Below are 22,180 nucleotides of genomic sequence, written 5' to 3'. Positions count from 1 at the left end.
CATTCATGACATAACATTTAATATGAATATGAAACCAGAACTCTATAAGGATCTGTAACGGTGCCCTGAGATGTCCCTTAGCCTGTGTTGAAGTTTTGGTATGGGTGCTTTAACGCAGCTGTTGCCCGCTGGGTGCTGTCTTTGTGTACAGTCCTCTTCAGATGTCCCCTGACGGCTTGCGCTCTCCTCTGTCTCTCTGCCACACTGGTGCCCTGGCTTTGCCTCAGGGCAGGAAGGATCACTCTCTTAGCCACACTTGCCTGGGAAACAGGGCTACCCAGGGAGAGATGGAGAGAGCATGGTGCATTAGAGGGGAATTTAGTGGCATATTCAGTCATGTAACACTCATGAAAATGCCACAAGATTAGTGTGTGTATGAAGCTTGTTTTGTTGATCTGCTTTACCAACATAAGTGATTTTCCCACACAATTCGGGATTACAGTACATGCAACCTTCTAGTCTCTCCCAAGTCGTATACGTGACCATTAAATGTATGTGTACTAAAAGGATGATGCTCTATGGAAAGAACACCATATTACAGGCTACGTAGTTTATTCAGAGAAGATGCACTGAAATTACAAAACGGTGTGTCATTTTTAACAATGGTGAAAGCAACTCCCTGATAACTATAGTTGGTTAACTAGGCTGGTGATGTCTGGAACACTTGAGAAATTGCTTACAGTCTCTTTTGGAGTTGACGGAAAGGTAGATTTGGAAACCTCGCTGTATCCCCAGCTCTGCTGGAAGAGATATTGAAATGACTCCCCATTACATGAATGTAACAGGAGGGAAACAAAACGGTGGTGTTAATTACAATACCTGTCTCCACTGCTCAGGTAGGCTTTTGTTATGATGTAGTTCTCGGGGGTGATTTTTCTACTGAAGATGATATCTCTTAGGACTGCCTTAATGTGCAAAATCTAAGAGCAGGGCACAAACCACAGAACAGGTACGACAGTGAGTTATGGGATCATTTCTGTACTGGCATTCAATGAAGAGGACATAAGAGATTTATCCTGTAAGAGAACCCTCACTTGTCAGTGTACTTACTGCAGCATTTATGGGATTTCTCTTTTAATTACGATGCAAGACTGGCTTTTGAGAAGACTATAGTAGCCACAATTCTGGTGTCAGTGAGTTCAGTGTAAACAATCTATCTGACCTTTATTATACCTAGACATGTGCTGTGGATAATTATTATGCAAAAAGGTTATTGTTGGACTAACCTAACCTTGCATTGGCCCTCATCCCTGCCTACAGAGAGCTATTGTTCAACAGTGTTAAGTTACAAATGTCACTGATCAAGCCTTTCTGGGGTATCTCCTTTGTCTGGTGTGTTATGTCAGGTCTATAACCAGAGGCAGGGTTTTGGCATTGGGTTGAAAACTGCTAAACCTCTGACACTGCTAAACTCCCAATCTTAAAGGGTGGAGTATATTCAGAGTAATCATATTTGAATCTGTATCTACTCCATATCCTGAAATACGAGTGCAATAGCTTAACAGCAATCATTCCAACTTCCTTTGTCTAAGCCAAAGTCTCTCCAAAGGCATAATACAATTCTCTGGCTTACTGAGACCAGTGTTGGGCAGATCTGGCACTGACCTCCTGTGACTGTAAGCTGTTGGCGTTGTAGAGCTGTCGTATGAGGACCTCACACTCCTGCAGGGTGGGGGGGCGTGGGGGCTGGGAGGGACTGCACTGGATCATCAGGGGCTGCAGGGAGGTAATGAGACCCCCCATCAACTCCGACCGGCTGCCCTGCTTGGACGGCTTGGGCCCTTCTGCGCTTTCAGAGGGGACTGCAGCTGGATTTTCAGTACCACTGACACGGACAAGAGTTGAGAGTATAATACAGAAGCACAGATGTACAGGCATGTCCACAAAAAATGTAATCCTCAATGATACATGAGCACTCTCTGTATGTTATGATCTGTGTATGTTCTTATAATCCAGTGTTTTTCAACCACTGTGACGGGGCACACTAGTGTGCCGTGAGAGATCATCAGGTGTGCTGCAGAAAATCACCCAAATGTCACTCACTGGTCCAGAAAAGCAACTGTTGCATCAAAGAATTTATAACCACATGCTCTCATTGATTGTATGATTGCACTATTTGTGGTATGCAGGCATTGTACGGGGGCCCCATATCCAGTATTCACAGAATCATCACATATCCAGTTCATAACAACAATTAAATTAGATATAGTCACCTACAAATGAAACAGAGGGCGCTTGTTTTATTGAGCAGGTCTTGCATAGAAGCCATAATAAGGCCATATCTGTGTATTATTTGAAATTTTAGGCTATGGTATGTTTATTTTTTCTTCACACAGGATGTTAGTGTGCCGTGGGACATTTTAAGTGTCAAAAGTGTGCCGTGGCACAAAAAAGGTTGAAAAACACTGTTATAATCTATATCTGTCCCAAGCACACTTGGAAAATCAGAGCCACTGATATGTAATGACAGAGACTTTCTAATGAGGAGATACAGCACTCACAGAATCTCCAATAGAAATGTATGGGGTTAGTTTGTAATACAAATATATGGCAGTCGTCTACACATATTCTTCCCCTTCCGCCGCCAGAAGTTGACATGTGAATACATCGTGTGTATCATGTGTTGTGATCTCGCAGCTGGGGCGAGGTTGGCGCATGCACAGTTCTTCCCGAAATAGATGCCCGATAAGTGCCCAAAATTCGTTGCAATATGGCCGCCGAGTGAAGGGACTTGCCTAACAGACCTCTCTTTGATCTTTTATATACCTTTCTAAAAATGTTTAACACATGAAGGTGTTTGGCTAATTTAGAGTGCCACCAACTAAATGTATGTAGAGCAGAGAAAAGATAGACAACATGCACAGTAGAAGGGTTATATGAGTTGGAAGAATCACTGGTAAACAAAGTACAGCACAGAAAAAGACAACCATCACACACAGCACAACAAAGTACAGCACAGAAAAAGACAACCACCACACACAGCACCCTGGTGGTACCTGACACCAGTCTTTTCTTGTGGAGTACTGGGATCTTGCTCCAGGATGATTCCTCTATCTGGCAGGAACCTCTGGCCCTCTGGCTGAGGCCTTTGACCTCTGTAGCTCGAGCCTGTAGAGAACGCATCCATCAGCACTGGAAACAGTACTGTTATTTAAGACTTGCATGAGTTTATTATGTATGGATCTCATGATCCACGATAATGTCATATATGACCACTTTTCACAAACTGCACCAGAAAAAGATTAGAAGTGCAAAAGTCTGCAAACAGCTATGAAGCCATATTTAATATGGATATTTTATTACCACCCACACATGACCTCTTGGATTAGTACATTCTATAGGCCTATATTCCAGTCATGTCAATGCGGGAGGGTAACCTAAGTGGACTTCTATCCAGTGTGGGACAGTGATTAAAATTCAGAAAAGTCTGACAAGGGGGATGCGTCATCACTTACCTTTTCTGTATGACTTCAGTGGCTCCATGATCAGCTTGAACTGCAGTTCTGGCCCGTTGTTAGTAACAGGAGAGACATGTCATTGTGGCTTGGTGTATAAAACACACAACAGCATTTAATCTCTTGTAAAAGCACTCTTGCTGAACAACGGTATCATGTATGCCTATTAATGCTTCATCGGGGTCCTCGGAAGATAATCCTTTTGCTTCTTTTAAACTGGATTGAAAAAAATCTCCTGATGGATCTGAAAGCTGAAGCCATACTGAGAGAGAGGGCTGGCCTGTTTAGTAACGTGATACCACGCTTTGCCACCCACAGTGCTTACATGGGGGCTTACAGACACAATTGACTGCATTCACCCTCCTTCAATAACTTCTCGTCACCAGGCAACCCATCGTGAACAGCAAATATAAGGTGTCACATCATTCAGCGTCTGTCTCATCCTCAGTTCACTTTGGGAACTATCCATCATTAAGAATGTATGGGAAATTAAATTACTTAAACAGTTATTTTCTATCTCAAACTACCAGTGCGCAACCATACAACACCTCAATCTGACATTCTTTCTCTTCCATTGGATAACACGTGATTTCAATAACTAGTTACACGAGCTCGCGCGCGCACAAGAACCTCTGCAAAGCCAGGAATTCCAACTTTTAGTAACATTAGGCGAAATTCAGTGTAAGAGCTCACCACTATTTAAACGTATCTCACCTTTGTTTTGACTTTTGAGACTATCGATTTCGGCATGAAGTTGATGCAGGGTGTGTCTGTGCTGCTGTTGTAAGAACTGAATATCCCTCTCCAGTGATGCAACTCTCATATCCGCGTCGCTGAATGCAGGACCAGGCGGAACGCCCGCGTCTTCGCCGCGTGGACTCGACTTTGGCAGCTGAGTGCCGGAGAGCCGAGTTGGTGTCGATGGTAATATTGTATGGCATGGCCCGTCTAATACCATCACAGTAGCAGACAACTTGACATGGCAAGCGCCTTTTCCCAGTGGCGGCACCTTGGTGTTCAGCATTTCTTGAACTAAGGCAGAGACGTGACTAGACAAATCAATCACCTTGACTATTACTTCATAATAGTGTCACTCCATCATTCAAGTGTTAGACACAATGTTCTTTTCAGGCATGTTCACAGATCGTTTCAGATCCATATCGAGGTTTGCTTTTCGACTTGACTAGAGTCGTTACCTAAGATTACATTTTCGTGGACATCTTCACTATTTCAACTATGCGTAGTATTACTCTTCCCGTTTATTCATGTTGCCATGACGGCCAACATTTAAACCTGTTGTCCCTTGCAACCGGAGTGGTGTAGGGCAGGCTGAAGATGTCAATTTACCTGCGACATTATTGTTGGTACCTCACTCAACACACAAAAACAAAGAAAAAGGGAACGCTCCCCTGGGTCATTTAAGTTCCAGATTTCCATAAAAATACAGGGTGCCACAATGTGCCACAATTCTTTTGTTTTAACAAACACTCACAAAAACAAACATTCACAAAACGTTCTTTCACTTTGTTTATAAAAATCAAGAGTGCAAATTTTGGCAGTCAACATCAAGGCTTCAGAATATAGCAACAAATGCAACTAGAACTGATACTGGGACTTAAATTTACATCAATTAGCCATGAGCTCCTTTGTGCAAAACTGATTTACACTCTTTACTTGATTAAAAAACTAACTGACCAGAACTACTTATTTGGTTTTATTATAAGAGGTGGTTTATAAAGGCCTTCACTGACTTTCCTTTTAACTAAAATAAACTGTACAATACCAAAGTTTCGGTACATCTCACATTATCCCTCTGGTAGATCTAAATCCCAGCCCAATAAATTACAACTCTAGATTCTCATACTGGTCTAGACCCTGACACTCACGGTAGTGCAGTGTATGGCAGTCCAGTTAATGTCTCAAACTCTATTTACATACAAAAAAACACTTTGCCGTTTATTGGGACTTCAGTTTCTGCCCCAGCAGATGAGTGAGCAGTTCATAGATCAGGCCAACCACGAGGATGAGGGCTGTGCTGGAGAGTGGGCCGAAGGCGAACAGGGCAGCCAGCAGATAGAGGAGCAGGGCCGAGAGCAGTGTGCGGTAGCTTCCCAGTCCGCGCAAGCTGAGCCGCGGCCGCGTGTGGCGCTCCAGGCTACGCCGCGTTGTTGGGCTGCGGCGTGAGACTGGGGCGCTGGTCAGGTAGTGACGTCCGACACAGCCCAGGAAATCGGGCCGCGAGCACAACGCTGCCATGTGGTCGCCAAACTGCAGTTCATAAAGAATGTGGACAAAAGTTAAAACTACATCCAATTTCGGTTCTATTCCTTTCAAATGATCATCAAATCACTTTCCACAAGAGAGTGAGCTCAAGTCTCTGTATGTATTAAACATAAACTCTGGCAGCTTTTGATAAACATATGATATCCAGTTCATCTAATTCAGCAATAAAACACTGCAGACAGACACACACATGGCCTTTAGGGTGAGCGGGAAATATTGTTCAGCTATCACACAAAACTAGAACCTATCAGTTTCAACACATTCCATGACCTTGACACAATATATCCAGTGGAATACCTACCCTATTGTTTATAAAAGAGGACACCTGGTAGAGGACGCGTACAAGAAAGGCATTTTCAAAGCTCCTGATTGGCTGAAGTTCTGGATCCCCATGGTATTCAATGTCAAATCTGCGGAGACCGTTGATTATCTGTGACAGAGAATGGGGATTGGAATGACTGTACAAACAAAATATTCCTGCCCACAAAATTGTATGTCGAGTCATGACAAGTTTTCTGTTAAAAGAAAACTAACAATTCAAGAGGCAAGGTAAGGTGTAAGGTTCAACATGGTTATATTTCTTACAGTACGCATGAGGCCAATTATTAAATAAAGCTAAATATTTTAATAATATAATAGTACTTAAGCCTCTTAGAATTATAATACATTAAAAATTATGTAAAACAGGCACTGAATCAGAAGATGAATCTGAATATGATGCCATAAATGCCAATGTGATGTGGCAGGCAGGACAGATGATCATCTATTCTAGTGTGATATAGCAGTGAAAACAACTTTAAAAGGGAGCAGAAATGTGTGTAGTGAAGAGGGGGGATAAGTAAGGGATAATGTATTGTCTGCCGGTAATTATCAGAAAATAAGTCCCGACAGGGAGAACAGAACGGTTTTGTTTCGACCTGAAGGGACTTATTTTCTGATAATTTCCGGCGGACAATACATTATCCCGCTTATTACACGGAGAAAAGAAACCCAACACAATGATTGGGTCTTTAAAATGATTTTGTTACCGTTTCGTGTCTTCTGCTGACAAAATAAATAGTTCGCCACACAGATAGAACTTCACAGTTTCAGGTGTTGCGTGGCAACGTCTTACTAGCTTACTTTCCCTTTCAATGAAATTCCATTGCAATAAGCGAACAGACGTCTTGCGGAGGGATATGAAAGACGTTAATCAACCCGTTGCCATTGACAGCAGTGATTATATACTTTGCCGGTGATTTATGTAGATTTAACATTGGGCCTTCCCAACGTTCGGGCCTTTCATGTGAATGGAACTTTCTGCAGCACTCTGAAGAGCCGTGTAATAATCTTTATTTAATGGCTCACCTGCATCCTGCCAGTGTCTGTCAGTATGGGTCCATTCTCTCCTAGAATGCAGTCAGGTATCTGTTTTGACCCCATGTCATCTTCTGTTGAAGCCACATTGGCCATTACCTGCGTCAGCTGCCCGGCATTCAGCTACAAGATGAAACACTACATCATTCATGTGAACATGCATCTCATCAACAACCCTTCAGAATGATATTCAATACAACACACACCATGATTACTGTACATCTACGCATATAATGGATCCTCTTTGTCCCTTCTCTTCCTCAGACCATCACCCATTATGGGATGCTCATAGTCTTTCCACCTCATCCACTTACAGAGACTATTTGCTTACAGCTGTCCATTCCCATGTAAGAGTTATGCACGCTTTCTACTCTGATTATGATACATCTTAAATGCATATTGTGTGCTAGCCAATTGACAAGTATAAAAACGAATGGAATCATTAACATCTTCATGAAAGGGACTTTTTCCTAGCTCCCAGTCATGTTCGCTTAAGGGGGTTAAGGCTTTGTAAAGCACCGGGAATTGTAATTGGCGCTACATGAATAAGCGGGGGTGGGTGGGGACACACACACACCATTTGAATGGTCTCTACCTATGCTCTGTAAGAACTGGAGGACAACAACAAACAAACGTATAGCAGTTATCACACTGACTTACTCTGAAGATTTGGCACAGGGAGTCCAGTGCCTTGTCCAGGAATTCATGGGTCTTCTTGATGCACTCGCCACCCATGTCATCCAACGCGCTCCCACCAAGTGAGTTGTTGAGCTCAGATGAGCCCATGCCAAACCAGGACATGAACGAGTTGTTGGCAGCCACCTCGGCTGAGTGATCTGATATTCTCTTGGCCGTTTGCCGAGCTTGAGCGATGATCTGGACCAGCTTAAGCACCTGACGCAGGTATGAAAAAATAAAATGACTATGAGGCTCAGGACAAGAGGTCTTTGTGTTCAGAGTGTGGTCTTTTGTCATAGTCACACCATTCCCTTTGAAATTCAAAACGTCCATATATATATATATATATATATATATATATATATATATATATATATTATCCATCTATGTCCTAGTATCTTATTTCACAGAAGAAACTCATACCGACTTCAAAAATTTAGAATCTAATGGCTTCAATGAGAGCCTTCCAACTGATATGTCTGAAGATGCCAGCAAATGGCACATAATCTCTGACACTCTTCACTCACCGTGCCCCGTAACTCGTTGCCAAACATCTGCTTGTACTGGCAGTCCTGGCCCTCCAGGCTGTACACGTGACTCTTCACCTTGAAGACGGCGTCGGTGGTGACGGGCTGGCGGGACGACAGGAAGCTGCCACCGTGCGACGGCGTGAGGAAGACCCGGTGTTGCCGGTGGTGGAGCAGCTCTGGCTCCAGGAACAGCTGCTCAGCTGAAGGGAGAAGAACATGCAGGGTATATACAGCAAATTAAGTTAAATGTACTACTTTTTAATACCTTCAGAATTTTTTTAAAAATCATCACGACACTAGATTGCAAGTGTTAATCAGCGATCTTTCTATTATTTACACAGATTCTGACATATATAACATACAAAAAACATTTCTTTAAACAGCTCTGAAATTCCTTCATTGGAGTTCAATGAGTGGTGTTTAACTGCAGTGTTCAGACACCAGAGCCTCCACGCGCAGTGTTGGTGTGGCGCCCATGGCCACCCAGAGGTCAGACGTTGCTGGAGCCGTAGCGTTGGCTAGTAGGCCTACCGTGGCACTAATTTGCGGTGGTGGAGGTGCAGCCGCGACGAGATGAAAGATCTTTGATTATGTGCCCAGATATGCTAAAGCCCATATTGAAACGAACTAATGCAAACTTAAGCAGATAGAATTTCAATCAGAATAGGACACCTGATAGTCTGAAAAAATAATACCTAATTTGGAAAAAAATAATACCTCTGAGACCACATTTAACACTTATAATGGCCTTAAATTTGACCATTTTGATTTATCACTTTTTAAAACCCTGCGGACACCCTGACAGATGAGAAGAACAGTCTGTTTGTACCAGTCAGAGAACAAGGCCTAAAAAAAACGCAGCTTTATCTGTGTACATGCAGGAAAACTATTTGTTTTTTTCTTCCCAAAAATCAACTGAAGGGTAAGGCTACAGATTGCCTGGATGATAACACATGCTGTGGGAACTGTGCATCTTATAAGCCTCACATCCCAGTGGCTTGGTTAGATTTGCCTTTTACATGTCACATACTGTAGCATCTCATGTTTGATTGCAGATTCTGGTTTAGGGTCAGTATAAAGTAACTGACACAATTTAAAAACACTTTGATGTGATATTTCGTAATGAATCTTTACAGACCTTTTTGGATCATGTCTGCCAAGTTTGGCTGAGAGAAAACTTTGGCCACCCTGAAGACCATCTGAGCATTCTTGGGGATGACCAGGTCTGTACGTACTGCTCGGTTCAGAAAGCCCTGGAAGAGCTTGGTGTACATCAGCAGATTCTCTTGCACGAAGGAAGCCCTGCCAAGGAGAGAGACAGGTGAGGTGATTACATGCCTTACTGAGAGTTACATGACAGTAGATGCTAATCTGGCAGCTAGCTTTCACCTTGACCTCGATACACTGACTTCACACATTTGAGACATTGAAGAACAAAAATGCCCAACCGGTAACAAACACTACGGCAGCCTTTTTCAGACTTCTTTGACCTGAGGCCTGGTCATGGCAGACTTTGGGGTCATAGGGCCAACAACCCACAATGAAATTCAGAATTTTATGTCTCTTTATGTTTGATAACACAAAATTAGCAACAATTTCCTGATTGTAGAAACGTTTGCTTTCTTTTCCTGTCAGTCCGTGGTTCCACGATAAAGTGTACAGCAAAGTATCAGACAAGTGACAGAAGCACTGGGCATAATTTGACTCCACGGACCAGCAGTCTCCTCGTCCTCAGCCCATAGTTTGAGAAACGGTGCACTAGGGCACCAGCGGGAGGGAGTAGCAGATGGACAAGTCCATAGTCCAAACATTTTTCTCCTAGTCACTTTTGTTATATTGGTTTTCTGGGGAATTTCACCCATTGTTTGATTAAACCTTATCATCAATGTCTAATCATAAGGGAATTTATAAGCGTGAAACAAGTAAACCACTTGGTTTCAACAATGACTCGGCTAAAAATGTTATTAAAGTGCCTTGGTAAAATGGAGAAGCTTTCAGTTTCTGCTTACCTCTGTAAGTGTAGAGACTTTATAGAATGACACCTCAGTACACTTTTTGACAAAAAAGCCATGAGTCTAGTCAGTGGCAAAAATAAGCAGTTTACTTCGATATTTCCCTCATGCTAAGTAGGCTTCCATTATATAGCTTTTGAGCGTGTTCTAACTCAACACTTGACTCAATTTGTCTATTTATGACTGGTGAAAATGGAAAAAATCTAAAAATAGAGCCCAGGCTGAACAGCCTTGGACTTTCCCTGTTAAGATCTTCCCCATAAGCTGGGTTTGAGGACAACCTTTAACACAAAGCATCTGAGGTTGTCCTGGTTTTGCTTATGGTTCCAATGGTGTTTGTGATCACAATATATGTGTAATATATATGTAAGTATCTTTTGTAATGGTGGTGGTGATGACTTTCAGGGGAGGTTGAATACTTTTGAAAGCTACTGTATATCTACAATAATATAGGGGTGCCAAGCTAGTTGAAGTACCACTTGTCTGGAACACTTCTGATCTGCCCATCCGCTGGCTGGTTCTTCTCTCCTGTGTATCTCCAGGGCTGGATGTAGCTCAGCCACGTCTCTAATACCTTCACAAACAATGAGTGAAAGTGTGAAATACAGTACTTAACGTTTCTTACATACATTTCTTATTTACTGTACACCCCAATTAACAAATCATATGCCTCACAAATATGGAATTAGCCCTTCCCTAAGCTTTTCAATTTGAACATAAAAAAAAACACATCACATGATCAAACAATACACTGAATGATCAGCATGAGGAAGAGGGATGACAAACCGCTCTGAAGGAGGCATCCAAAGGCCAATGGCCAAAGCAGTGCTGAAGAAAGATGTACAGCTTCTGCTGGACAAACCGCTGGACCACCACCCTGGTAATGAATGTGGTGAATGTTGTGTTGAATATTTGAGAACACCATTGACAGTGGACAACCATAACAGAATCAAGTGGACATTGTTAAAAACTTTATGATGGTTAAAAGTAAGCCAAAAAGTAATAACAGACAAGATGACGCTACGCTGCTGAATTAGAAGTAAATCCTGTGGGAGTGCTGCGCTGCTCACCTCTTGAACTCCTCCAGAGGGCTGGCGTGGGAGTGAGTGGAAGGGGAGGAGGAGATCTGCTCAGGCTTCAGGCTGTTGGAAAAGGCGTGGAGGTGTTTGACCAGCAGCCGCACCACCAGCACGTGCTCCTCCGTGGGGCTGAAGGGCTCCTGCATCCACACACATGCACATGCACATGAGGGCCCATCCCAATACCTCCCCGTCCCCTAGATTTTTGCCCTAACCCTCGTTTTTGCGCGTGCACATGTAGGGGTAGGGTGTCCCATTACTTTAGCGAGCAAGGGGGACTGCTATTTTCCCCTTAAAATCAACCCTCAGAATATAGCCAGGGCCGATGCAGGCTTAAAATGAAGACTGAGATGAAATTACACAGGATACCGTGCAAGCTCAGCGAGCAAGACAAATTTTTCATAGGGAAAGATCTTCACCCCCACTTCCCTCGTCGAGGGGACTTTACTGTCGAGGGCAATCAAAACCAAGTGGAAGTTTTAATGGGGGAGAAATGGGACAGGCCCCAAGACTCATTTCTACAGGAGCACAAGTGTAATACATAAGCTTTTATATTTTTGATGTTCACTGCTGAGAGGATTTAACCTGGGTGATGTCTGCACATTGCCAAAGCAGTGCACAATCCTAACTTCATGTGTTGTGTGTTCAGTGTTTATATGAAGAAATTGCACATACAAACTAAAACATTTCTCACCAATGTTGAAAAATGTAAACCAACAACCATCATATCAGCATCACTTACAAGAACAGCTAACTACAAGAATTAGCAAAATCCAAATTGACAGCACTTACTGACAGTATTCACGCCCCTAAGCCCTGTTTATACAGTGATTCACACATCGCCTCAAAAGTTGAAATTATTTAGTCTTTGTTGCACAACTTTTTTCGCCCCTAGTGATCATTTTGCCTGAAGTCGCTGAATTACATTATTAAAATTAGCATGGCCACTTGTTGATAGGCGCTTGCAGTCTGAACAGGGCTTTAGTGAGCAAGTTCATCAGTAGCACTTGAGCTGGATAATATGCTGAAGATGCATAATTTCAGAGCACAGCATCACTTGAGTCTTGGGCACCAGTGTACATTAAACTGGATCCATAAGCTTCATCTTACCAGTGTGCTTGCCCTTTTTACATCACAAAAAAAAAAAAAAAAAAAAACAACTTCAAACTTATTGAACTTGGGACTGGCTAATAACAAGCTGACATAAGAACCTCAATTGATGGGCAGAAAAGGGCTTCATAATTGGCAATTTTGTGGCACTTTAAAAGTAAAAAAAATAAATAAATGAAATGAAAGAAAATAATGGCCAAAAGAAAAAATCTGCTCTCATCTCTCTCAGAAAAAAAGCATGTTTTCAAAGAGAATGAAAAGAAAGAGTGTCTTAAAAGAACAGTAACTTCTTGGCAACAGAAACACACCTTGGCAACACAAACAATCTCCAAAACCAATTTACCCTCTAGGCTCAAACGCAAAAACCTATATTCCCCATGCGACACTGACGGTGTTGTAAACATAGCACTCCTCCCGAACCGCTCAATGGCAGAAATGTGGAGAGGGATGAAAAGGTTAAAGTACTTGGTAGGTGTGGCGGCTCCCAGGGCCTGGCGGGGCAGGGGGTTGGCACAGCATGCTGGACATACTGAGGCGATACTGCAGCAACGCCAACTGAAGGGGCACGCCCATCACAATAAGACGACGAAGAGGACAACAACACACAGGAGGGTGGGGACAGAGGTAAGGAAGTGGGGACACATGGAGGAAGAGGAGGGGGAAGGAGCAAAAGAGGAAGAGAGAAGAAGGGAGTGGGGGGAAGAGGAGGAGGATGAACATGAGAATAGAAAAGGAAAATAAGGATAGATCGATAATAAGAGTGCAAATCCACAAAAAGAAAAGAAACATTCAGAACTCGGACAAAAAAAAAGTTAGCACACAACACACACACACACACACACAACACACACACAAATACACACACACACACACACACACACACACACACACACACACACACAACACACACACAAATACAATCCTGACCACACAAAATGCATGGGAGCTGTTGTGTGATGCAGTAAGCCTTCCCCCCATCTATAAGTGGGACTTGATAAGAGTACTTTGATCAATACTAATAACACTAGGCAGAAATATCCTGCTCAATCAACTTTGTGACTAAAGCACTGCAATAAATGAATGCTAACACTAGTGTCCACGGCTGCTGTCCGCTGGCATTACTGTATTTTGTAGTTACGAAAGTCTCTAACAGGGAAGCTACACTAGGGCTGTGCAATTAATCTATTCTATCTAATCTAATCTATCAATTTTGGCTCCAAACTATCACAAAAATAGTATAATCGATAAAAAAAAAAAACAATTATTTTGCCACATTCCATGAAGAAAAAGGGATTTTTGGAAATACATACAATTTCATACAGAGCCTTGATTAACGCCACTTCTTTAAGCCCCGCACTCGACATGCCCCTCCCCTCTGTGCACAGGCCACTCAATCGGTTGTGGGATCCGTGTGTGTGTGCGTGCTCCTGCAGTCGGTAGCATCATGAACCATGCCGAAATTGTAACTAGTGCATTCTCTGCTTGCTATTTTGCCATCATCACTGTCAATCGAGGCGATCTGTAATTGTGATTACAATTTTGACCAAATGATGATTTTTGCTATAATCAAAGCCTTAAGCTACATCAGGTGCGTAACTGAAGCGTTCCGTCGGGTTGTGTCTGCTGCAACAATTAGCTTCCACTATAATCAATGGAAGTAGCTACACCAGATGCGGTGCGTACGTTCAAAAATAGACAGTCTTCTAAACTGGGAATTTTACACTCTGGTTGCCAAAGTACTGACAGGCAATGTTTGGGCAACTCTGTCCCATCATCTGCCAGTCAATCGCATTCTGCTGTAAATAAACTATAGAACATTGCAGTTTCTGCTGTGCCTCACTATGCTCTCCTACTCTCAAGTAATATTATGGATAATCATTCTAGTCATCATAGTTTCACATGAATCTTAGATAACTATGCTTGTCTTGACTATGAAACAGGGAAATTCATTTTGGGCCTGCATCTCAAAATTAGAATGTGCAACTTGTGACTCATTTTGTCTGATTGGGTCACAAATTTGGTTATGAGTGCTGAACATCCAAATATTCTGATGCCGTGGGGCAATCTGTTGTAGCTTTTGTGAAATTACCATCCTAATGTTGAAGCTTAGCTGTTCTAAAGTTCAATATGAACCAATAACCAGTTAATTAGGCCCAACCCCGAAAAATGTGTGTCACAGACCTACTTAATCAGAGGTAGATGTGCTACATATCAAAAAGGGGGTTACTGCATCTCACAGTCTCCATGGCAACACATCACATCTTCAAGATGCTCAATGGAGATCATGACATAGTTTGTCATATTCACTTAGGGAGCAGCAGAAGACAAGCAAGAAGCTAGGACTAGTACTTGTTGAAGAGGGTGCTGGACAAGTCATGATGAACCAAAGCAGGAATGGGGTGGTCAAAAACGGCAGGAGCTTGTAAGCTGCAGAACCAGAGAGAGCCAGAGGAGAGCCTTCCTCAAGCAGGGGACCAGCGCAGAGCAGACACAAAGCAGAACGTGGAGCCACGCAGGCACAGCATGCATGATCAGAGAGCAGGATGAGAGAGAGAGACACACACACCAAGCGACAGATCGACCAGAAGATGGACGAGAGAGAGAGAGAGATGGAGACAACGAGCCACAGCATTACTAGCAAATTCACATGCCAAATTGGTGAAGTCCCTTCACTCTGCACTTTGCCCATAGATTCCAAAATCAAACGAGATCACAGAAAAAAAAAAAAAAAAAAAGACAGCCACTCTCCTAATCAAAGCCCAGTTGTGTCGTGTGATTCCAAAACATCTTCAAACAAGTTCCCGTGCTCTAGTTTTGACTAGTTGGCTTGAATGTCACCGATATGAAGTCTAGAATCATGTGATTCATAGAAGCATCGCCTTTCTAACATGACCCCATTTACCAAAAAGAAGAAATGGAGCAAGTAATCCAGAATATATACAAGAAGGCAGTGTGCAAATACAGGGAGAAAGAAAATCAACAGTTCATGGAGTGTAAGCCAACTTGGTGCACATCAGTGGAGACTATGTGCATTCCACACATACAGTGGCTTTGCTGCATGTGCAGTTCACAGCGTGTGTGTGTGTGTGTGTGTGTGTGTGTGTGTTCCTCAGAAAACAAAGGTGTGTTTGTAGAAGAGACATAAGTCAGTGCATATATACTGCATGTGAATGTGTCAGTTAGAAGGCACTGGTCACTAACCCTAACAGCTCAAGTATACTCCAAAACGTCTGCGTTTGCACAACACTGTTATGTAGCCTCCATGTACGTTTGTGTCACCAAATTATGCTAGGGCTCTAATCAATTCCACCAGATTAATCAATGTGATGGAAGTGGGTTACACCAGCTGGCCTATAGCCAGCCTTAAGCTAAAACGGTGCTAAAGGCTAACTAGGTCAATCCACTTCCAGTGAACTATGCAAAGTGAACTATGTTAGACTAAAGGCCTATTCACACCGATAACGATAACAATAACCATAACAATAAAAGCGTTCACATTGAACAATGACTCTCCTTGTGTTAATGAATGTGACAGTTAAAATTCGATGGGTTCTGATTAGCTATTAGCTTTTTATCATTCTGAAAATCGTTCTGAAAGTGATCCCCAACGATATCGTTGTTCATGTCGTTATCGTTATAGTTTATGTGTGAACGTCGTCATTCACATTAACGAGAACGATATTTATTTATCGTTATCGTTCTTGGTGTGAATGGGCCTTAAGAGTGTCAGATTGAGTCACTGCACACAGAGAGAAGATCAGGGCTTGTGCACTTTATCTTACTCTGGGGTAGATGGTGAATAAGAATTTCCCCAAAAAGTTGGCGTGTTCCTTTAAACTACCACTGCTGGACATCTAATAAGCTATGATTCACTGAGGCATGGAATAAACAAAGCACTCATTTCATCAGCAGGCCTCTAGCAGCAGAGAGCAAATGCACTAATGGAAATGGGCATGGGAGAAGAGTGTTCACTAAATGCATAAAGAGCATACACTGCATTTGTTCTCTCTTGACCCTGAGCTACTGCTTTAAAACATTTGGTGCTGCATAGCTCACCCTAGTGATGCACACTGTGTGCGAAATGTGGCTGCGTTCGCAGGAGTATACTTAAAGCTTAAATGGGATAACAAGTATGTTTCTATGAACTCCATACTTGGTGAAAGTGTGTGTGCTTGATGTGTGTGGGGTGTCAGCTAGTCAGCAGCAGGGCACAGTATTGGATTGGACGGGAGGCTTGTGCAGAGGTTTAAGGACAGCTTCGGGCAGTAAGGGGCTAGGGGTGTGTCTATGGAGTGCTCAGCCGATCAGCCGTGCAGTGGGGGTAATGCAGCAGGGTGGCAAGGGGGTAGGTTCTGGTGGTGAATAATTTTTTCATGCTCTTACCTTCACCTGTGGAGACTGCAGCTTCTGATACATTTCAAGAGAGTAGTGGTGCAACCAAAGCTCTACAAACACCTGAAAATGACAAAGCCACCCACAACACACTCACACGTGAACTTTTTATGTGAACTGCATATACTTATAAATTGGAATTGGAACCATTAACACCACAAGGGAACTTGCTGATCATGAAAGAAACTCACCTGTAGAAGCGTCTCTGACCGCCATATTTCCTGGGCGGCAGGGTCAGCATTGACTGAAGGCTGATGGGAAATGTGCCGTTTCAGAAGGCTAGTGCTGTGTGCCCCATATCCGACAAATGGCACACTGGGTGACCTAAGGATTATGGGGTATCCTTCTCAATACACTGTACACAAATTACTCGGCTATAGGATAGGGATAGGAATCATTTTAACAGGGTTCTTGCAGGTTTCAGTAAGTCAAATTTCAGACCTTTTTAAGACATTTTAAGACCATAAAGATTAAAATTTAAGACCTACACGACACATTACCAAAAAAAGATTAAAATCAAAGACATTCTGAAATAATAATTTAATTTCAATGAATTCAGTCATTGAAAAAGCATTAATTGAATTTACTGATAAAGCAATCACATTAGTAACCTTCCACACCCAACAACGTCTACAAACCAATTGATTTTGACATTGCTCATTTGTAGTAACCTATGCTCAAGGAAAAACATCCGTGTCACGTGCCAAATGCCCAAAATGAAAATATGCTAAAAAAAACTTGGCCTCAAATACAATAGATTTAATCTCATTTATTTGCATTACAAAACAGAGAAGGACGTCTTCACGATTACTGGATCAGGAAACATCACTTAAAAGAGATCACTATTAAATGACTGGTCTAGTAGTTCGTTCAACGGAGGTGCGATGATATTGTGCTGGAGACCGGAGGGACCAGGCATTGAGGAGGACGTCGTCCCTAATTGAATATTTTTTGCAAAGTTTGCAGCGGGCCTCGTACCAGGAGCTGGCTACCGATTGTAACCAAAAGCGGAAATCGCTGTGATCTAGCCATGTCTCGTTGAAAGTACACTTTCCCATTTTCCACACGTAGCCAAAGTTTAACAAACTCTGAGGAGACGCAGACGTATTTCGCAGGCAGGTATTGCATTTATCAAGGGATTTGTAGTTTTACCACCGCATACGTACCAACACCAACATCCCCCAGAAAGAACTACAACACCGAACCAACGTTCTGAGGGCAGCCTTCTACTGGTTAGCAAAGACTCTAGAGCTCCGCTTTGTAGGCTACGACTAAATACTTTTTTGCTAATTTGTAATAACTTTCTGCTGCAGGTGTTCCTGGAAATGAACGAGGGTAAAACCCTTTTTAGACCTGACTTGATGAAATGTAAGACCTCGGATGAAAATCTGGCTGTTTTTAAGGCGTTTTAAGGCCTTAAATTTAAAGTTCAGAATATTAGACTTTTTAAGACCCCGCGGGAACCCTGTTTTAAAGAAAACAACAGGAAGATGGATAGAGATGTAATAAAGACCATGTCCAAAGGGTACCTTGGCGCAGGAGGCGACACAGTGCCTCTTGTATCTGAGAACGGTGATGGTGGCACATTGCCCTCTGTGGGAAGGAAGTATTTGAGGTAGGTGTCCACCAGCACAAAGTATGCATTGTCTGTGGGGGTGCCATTCGTTGAAAGATACGTCTGTGATAGAGAGGACATGAGAATCATGTGAAAACAAGTAACCATCTTAAGAGGGCCAGACAGCTTGAAAAGTTTAGCAAGACAGACAATATTGAGCTGAATATTGCACTGGCTTAGTGCAAGAGTGTGTGTAAATGTTGGCCTTCTTACCTTTGGTGCAAGTAAACTTGAGGCAAAATTGAACATGTAGTATTCAAAAGGATCTGGGGAAAGTTAAGAAAATCCAATGGACTAGCTGCTTTATCAACATGTGCATAAAATGTCATGTTCACATTAAAAAATAAACTAGACTCCAGTGAAACAGATTCAAAAATGATTATGGGACTTAAAACTCTGATTTCAGTGTTTGGGATGCTTTAAGGATACTGAGAGACATACTGAGTGTCAGCAGGCCAGACATGGGGAACTGGAGCTTGTTATGAAAGAGAGGGCTGTCTGGGAGGACGCCTTCTTGAATAGATGCTTTTACAGGGCCCTGCAAGGGAGGAGATGGGCATAGTGAAGCTCAAAGGCAGCACTAATTCAGACAACAATCCTATAGAATTAGATCTGGTAAATACACAAACACATAGTAACATAGTAAAAATCGTTTCACGAGAACTTACTGGCAGATAATTGATAGGCATTTCATACTTGTACTCCTCTGCTTGCAGTTTGTACACCAGTTTCATCATTGGGCCGCTGTGAATTAACATTCAGAGATATATAAATAATCTAAGTCTAAATGGGATGAGTTAGGAACCAATGGTTCCTAAAATCTTTTATTCATCATTACAAAAATCATTACAAACTTGGGTTCCAGAAATTCCATGATAATCCCATATTCATTGGTGCGGCTCAGCAGAAAACGCAGATTCCAGCCAGCAATGACACCATCTAAGCTGCCAAAGATGCTCTCCACCAACCATGGGAAGATGAGATGCAGCTCCTAGATGGCACCAGACAAATATCCGTGAACATGCAACCACAATGTTGTAGTTGTCAGGACAAGCTAGAAACCCGACCTCCCATCAATGATGATACTTCAAAACCAGCAGATTTGGAGAAAACGAGACCACCATGAGCTCTGTCTCACTGTGTCAACACATACACGGAGAACATCATTTTGTAAAAAAAAAAAAGAGATCTAGATCATAGAACCTTAGATTAGGTTCTGCAATAACCAATCTAATGTTACTAATGCAAGTAACCAACACAATGGCTGGTGTTGACACAACAGTAAAGCAAAAGCGTGGAGAGCAGTCAGTCCGCACTAAGTCAGCTTAGCCAAGCATGAACACACACAGGCGTCTGCCGAACTTCTCAGCTGTTACTGTCTGGTATGTGTTGAAACAAAGTGACATTGACATTCCTTGAAATCACTAATATATCTGCCAGTGATGAACCTGCCAGGGTGTTTTATTAAGAGCCGGAGATGGAAGTTGTGTCAGAAGTCAAGGGGGTTTGAAAGTCTGATATGAAATGTTTATGTTTAAAATGAAAACTATAAAGTGGTGAAACATGGAAGACATCACAACAAACTTAAAACTAGGACTAAGTTTTATAGTGACAAGGAACCACTGGCTAGCCACCCAATTCAACATCCCTGGACCATGACTATGGTGAAGGTTGTGTAAATTTGAGACAGAGGAATACGGTATTTGACAAGAGTGCTAAAAACATAGGATTATTTAAAAACTACCTCACCTTTGCAGGGTAATCATTTATCACCTTCACCAGTTCTTGGCAACGCTGTAATAAAGGCTTTGTGGTCCAGTCAGCTTTCAAATTGGCCTGTGGAATCAGAGGCCATGAAAATAATATCAAAACACTGTTTTCTCATGGTAGTAACATCTAGGAATAAACCAACTTGATATTTTTAAGACATGACAAATTTGTCAAGGGAGAAAAAACCCCAACACATACCAGTAAGTAACTGGGCTGTTGCATTACTGGACCCGCCATTGAATCGCAGATGTCCACACACTCTCGGACACCTAGAAGGGCAATGGGCCAACATCTCAAAGAGTTATTAGCATGAATACAACAGTAGTGCAAAGTGTAATGGTCCATTCAGCCAGATGCCAGCACAATACAATCAAAGGTAGAATACATAAAACAAGAAGTGCACATGACGGGTAACATTGTTTAACGAGCTAAGTTAGCTAGCAAGTTACGGTTGATGGCCACATCGTTAGTTAGCGGATTAAAAAACAGAGTGACCAAATAAACTGAACTGACAGAAATACTAGAGACACACGTTAATACTGATAAGACTAATACGCTCTAACGTGTGGGCTAACTAATACACAGAGCTATCAACTTTAACCCAGCTAACATCAGCTAACTGACGTTAACACAACGTTACGATAGTTAACCTAACGTCTGAGTTTGTATTTGCTAATATCAACTCAGTTGTTGGTGATGGGTAACGTAAGTCGATTCCAAATTATATTTAGCTAGACCCCAGCAATCCCTTTATAGCTGCTAGCAGTTATCTAAAATCTGTACAGACAGGCTAATGTGCATGTTACCGGTGACATTAGCGGATTCAAAACCCTAAGTTGAAGACACCACGTTTACGTTAACTTACGTATACAAACCGTTCGCTAGCTAGCTAGTCACAGCATCAACACTTGGTTTGTTCATACAGTAATTATTACGTTAGCAATTAGTTCTATGCCATAATGTCATCAGAACTTGCCTTGGTTTTGCTAGGCTAACTAGCGAGCTAACTCACTTTCCAGTCACAACACCATTACAAGCAGACCAAAACAGGCAATGCTAGCAGTAGAACGTAGCCCTCTTCAAATTACACTGTTAACGTTACTTGACTAGCACTACTAGTCTGCTAGATCTACGTCAGGTAATTTTAAGGATCTCGGTGGTCCTACAACGTTATCCACATGCAAGTTACGCCTAGTCTGAAATTGCAACAATGCAGAGGTATATTTTATAAATAAGTAGTGTTAATAGTAGCTGTCTGTCTTACCACAAAGGTTACTTTATATAAGAATGGGTTAGATGATCATTTATCTCAAAATAGATCACCAGTGTACCCTGAGCAAACCGCGGTTACATCCAAAAAGCATGCAATTGTACAAATTACGTCATTTCCTTTCAGCAAATGAGTGATGTTGAAACAGCGACGTTCCATTCAAGTAGCCTTATTAACATAATTTGCTAGTCTTGTGTTTCTTTGGTCGAAGACAGCGAAGAGGTAGGCCTAACATATGGATTTGAAATGTTAAAAATATATGCACTTTGTTAAGTTAGTGTTTCCCCCTAATAACTCTCAATACACCGTTTGACCTGCAACGCCATTTGAAGTAAGTGGGTGGCAGTATTGTCATGTCTCTGGCAGAGCTGCTCTCCCTGCATTGTCAGACAAGCAAACTGCAAGCCTGACTTCGCCTACTGCAGTAGTTTTTCTTTTTGGGTCCTCATCGAGATTGTAGGCTACTTGATCAAACACTTCTTTATCATGATGGGCGATCTTTCTGTTTTATAGCCAACAACAAGTAGCCTTAGCCTAGTAGAATCCAGACGAACCTGTTCACAAATTGAGATTAGAGAAGCTGGTGTTAACCAGGCTCAGTAGGCCTATGCCTAGCCTTGAACCTAAATC

At 42.3% G+C, this 22,180-nt stretch overlaps 3 protein-coding genes across 11 annotated transcripts in view; 1 reads left to right on the top strand and 2 right to left on the bottom strand.

The window, feature by feature from the left end:
• Positions 1 to 35: 35 nt before the first annotated feature.
• si:ch211-222n4.2 (uncharacterized protein LOC101885505 homolog) lies at positions 36 to 4,493 on the bottom strand. 3 transcript variants are annotated; one of them, XM_042058950.1, is made up of 7 exons: positions 4,170 to 4,493; positions 3,456 to 3,503; positions 2,997 to 3,108; positions 1,606 to 1,825; positions 820 to 920; positions 681 to 740; positions 36 to 273 (listed from the first exon to the last, which is right to left on the bottom strand). In XM_042058950.1, exons 1-7 carry the CDS (start codon positions 4,477 to 4,479, stop codon positions 78 to 80), a joined length of 1,047 nt encoding a protein of 348 aa, XP_041914884.1. In that variant the 5' UTR covers positions 4,480 to 4,493; the 3' UTR covers positions 36 to 77. The 3 variants fall into 3 exon arrangements, with proteins under 3 accessions (XP_041914884.1, XP_041914885.1, XP_041914886.1); XM_042058951.1 differs by having other exon boundaries at positions 681 to 737; XM_042058952.1 differs by lacking the exon at positions 681 to 740.
• Positions 4,494 to 4,958: 465 nt separating this feature from the next.
• Positions 4,959 to 21,681, bottom strand: smpd4 (sphingomyelin phosphodiesterase 4). Of its 7 annotated transcripts, none has more exons than XM_042059221.1 (20): positions 21,545 to 21,681; positions 20,479 to 20,549; positions 20,260 to 20,346; positions 19,365 to 19,501; positions 19,179 to 19,254; positions 18,952 to 19,048; positions 18,724 to 18,776; positions 18,425 to 18,573; positions 17,087 to 17,219; positions 16,887 to 16,958; positions 12,969 to 13,058; positions 11,385 to 11,533; positions 11,101 to 11,191; positions 10,791 to 10,888; positions 9,441 to 9,604; positions 8,300 to 8,502; positions 7,755 to 7,988; positions 7,086 to 7,217; positions 6,040 to 6,168; positions 4,959 to 5,723 (listed from the first exon to the last, which is right to left on the bottom strand). In XM_042059221.1, the coding sequence occupies exons 2-20, from the start codon at positions 20,515 to 20,517 to the stop codon at positions 5,412 to 5,414; spliced, it is 2,445 nt and encodes an 814-aa protein (XP_041915155.1). In that variant the 5' UTR covers positions 20,518 to 20,549; positions 21,545 to 21,681; the 3' UTR covers positions 4,959 to 5,411. The 7 variants fall into 7 exon arrangements, with proteins under 7 accessions (XP_041915155.1, XP_041915151.1, XP_041915152.1 ...); XM_042059217.1 differs by having other exon boundaries at positions 18,940 to 19,048; positions 21,545 to 21,676; XM_042059218.1 differs by lacking the exon at positions 21,545 to 21,681 and adding an exon at positions 21,257 to 21,378 and having other exon boundaries at positions 18,940 to 19,048.
• Positions 21,682 to 22,180, top strand: part of si:dkey-112m2.1 (transmembrane protein 132D) — a 156,280-nt gene continuing 155,781 nt past the window's right edge. The window contains exon 1 of the mRNA XM_042059216.1: positions 21,682 to 21,772. The gene's annotated coding sequence lies outside the window, so the exon portion shown is untranslated. The remainder of the gene's footprint in view (positions 21,773 to 22,180) is intronic.

This window comes from Alosa sapidissima, chromosome 13, assembly GCF_018492685.1.
Source record: "Alosa sapidissima isolate fAloSap1 chromosome 13, fAloSap1.pri, whole genome shotgun sequence".
Taxonomy (NCBI): Eukaryota; Metazoa; Chordata; class Actinopteri; order Clupeiformes; family Clupeidae; genus Alosa; species Alosa sapidissima.
The sequence above is the reverse complement of the archived record's forward strand: the minus strand, read 5'-3'. Positions and strand labels throughout refer to the sequence as shown.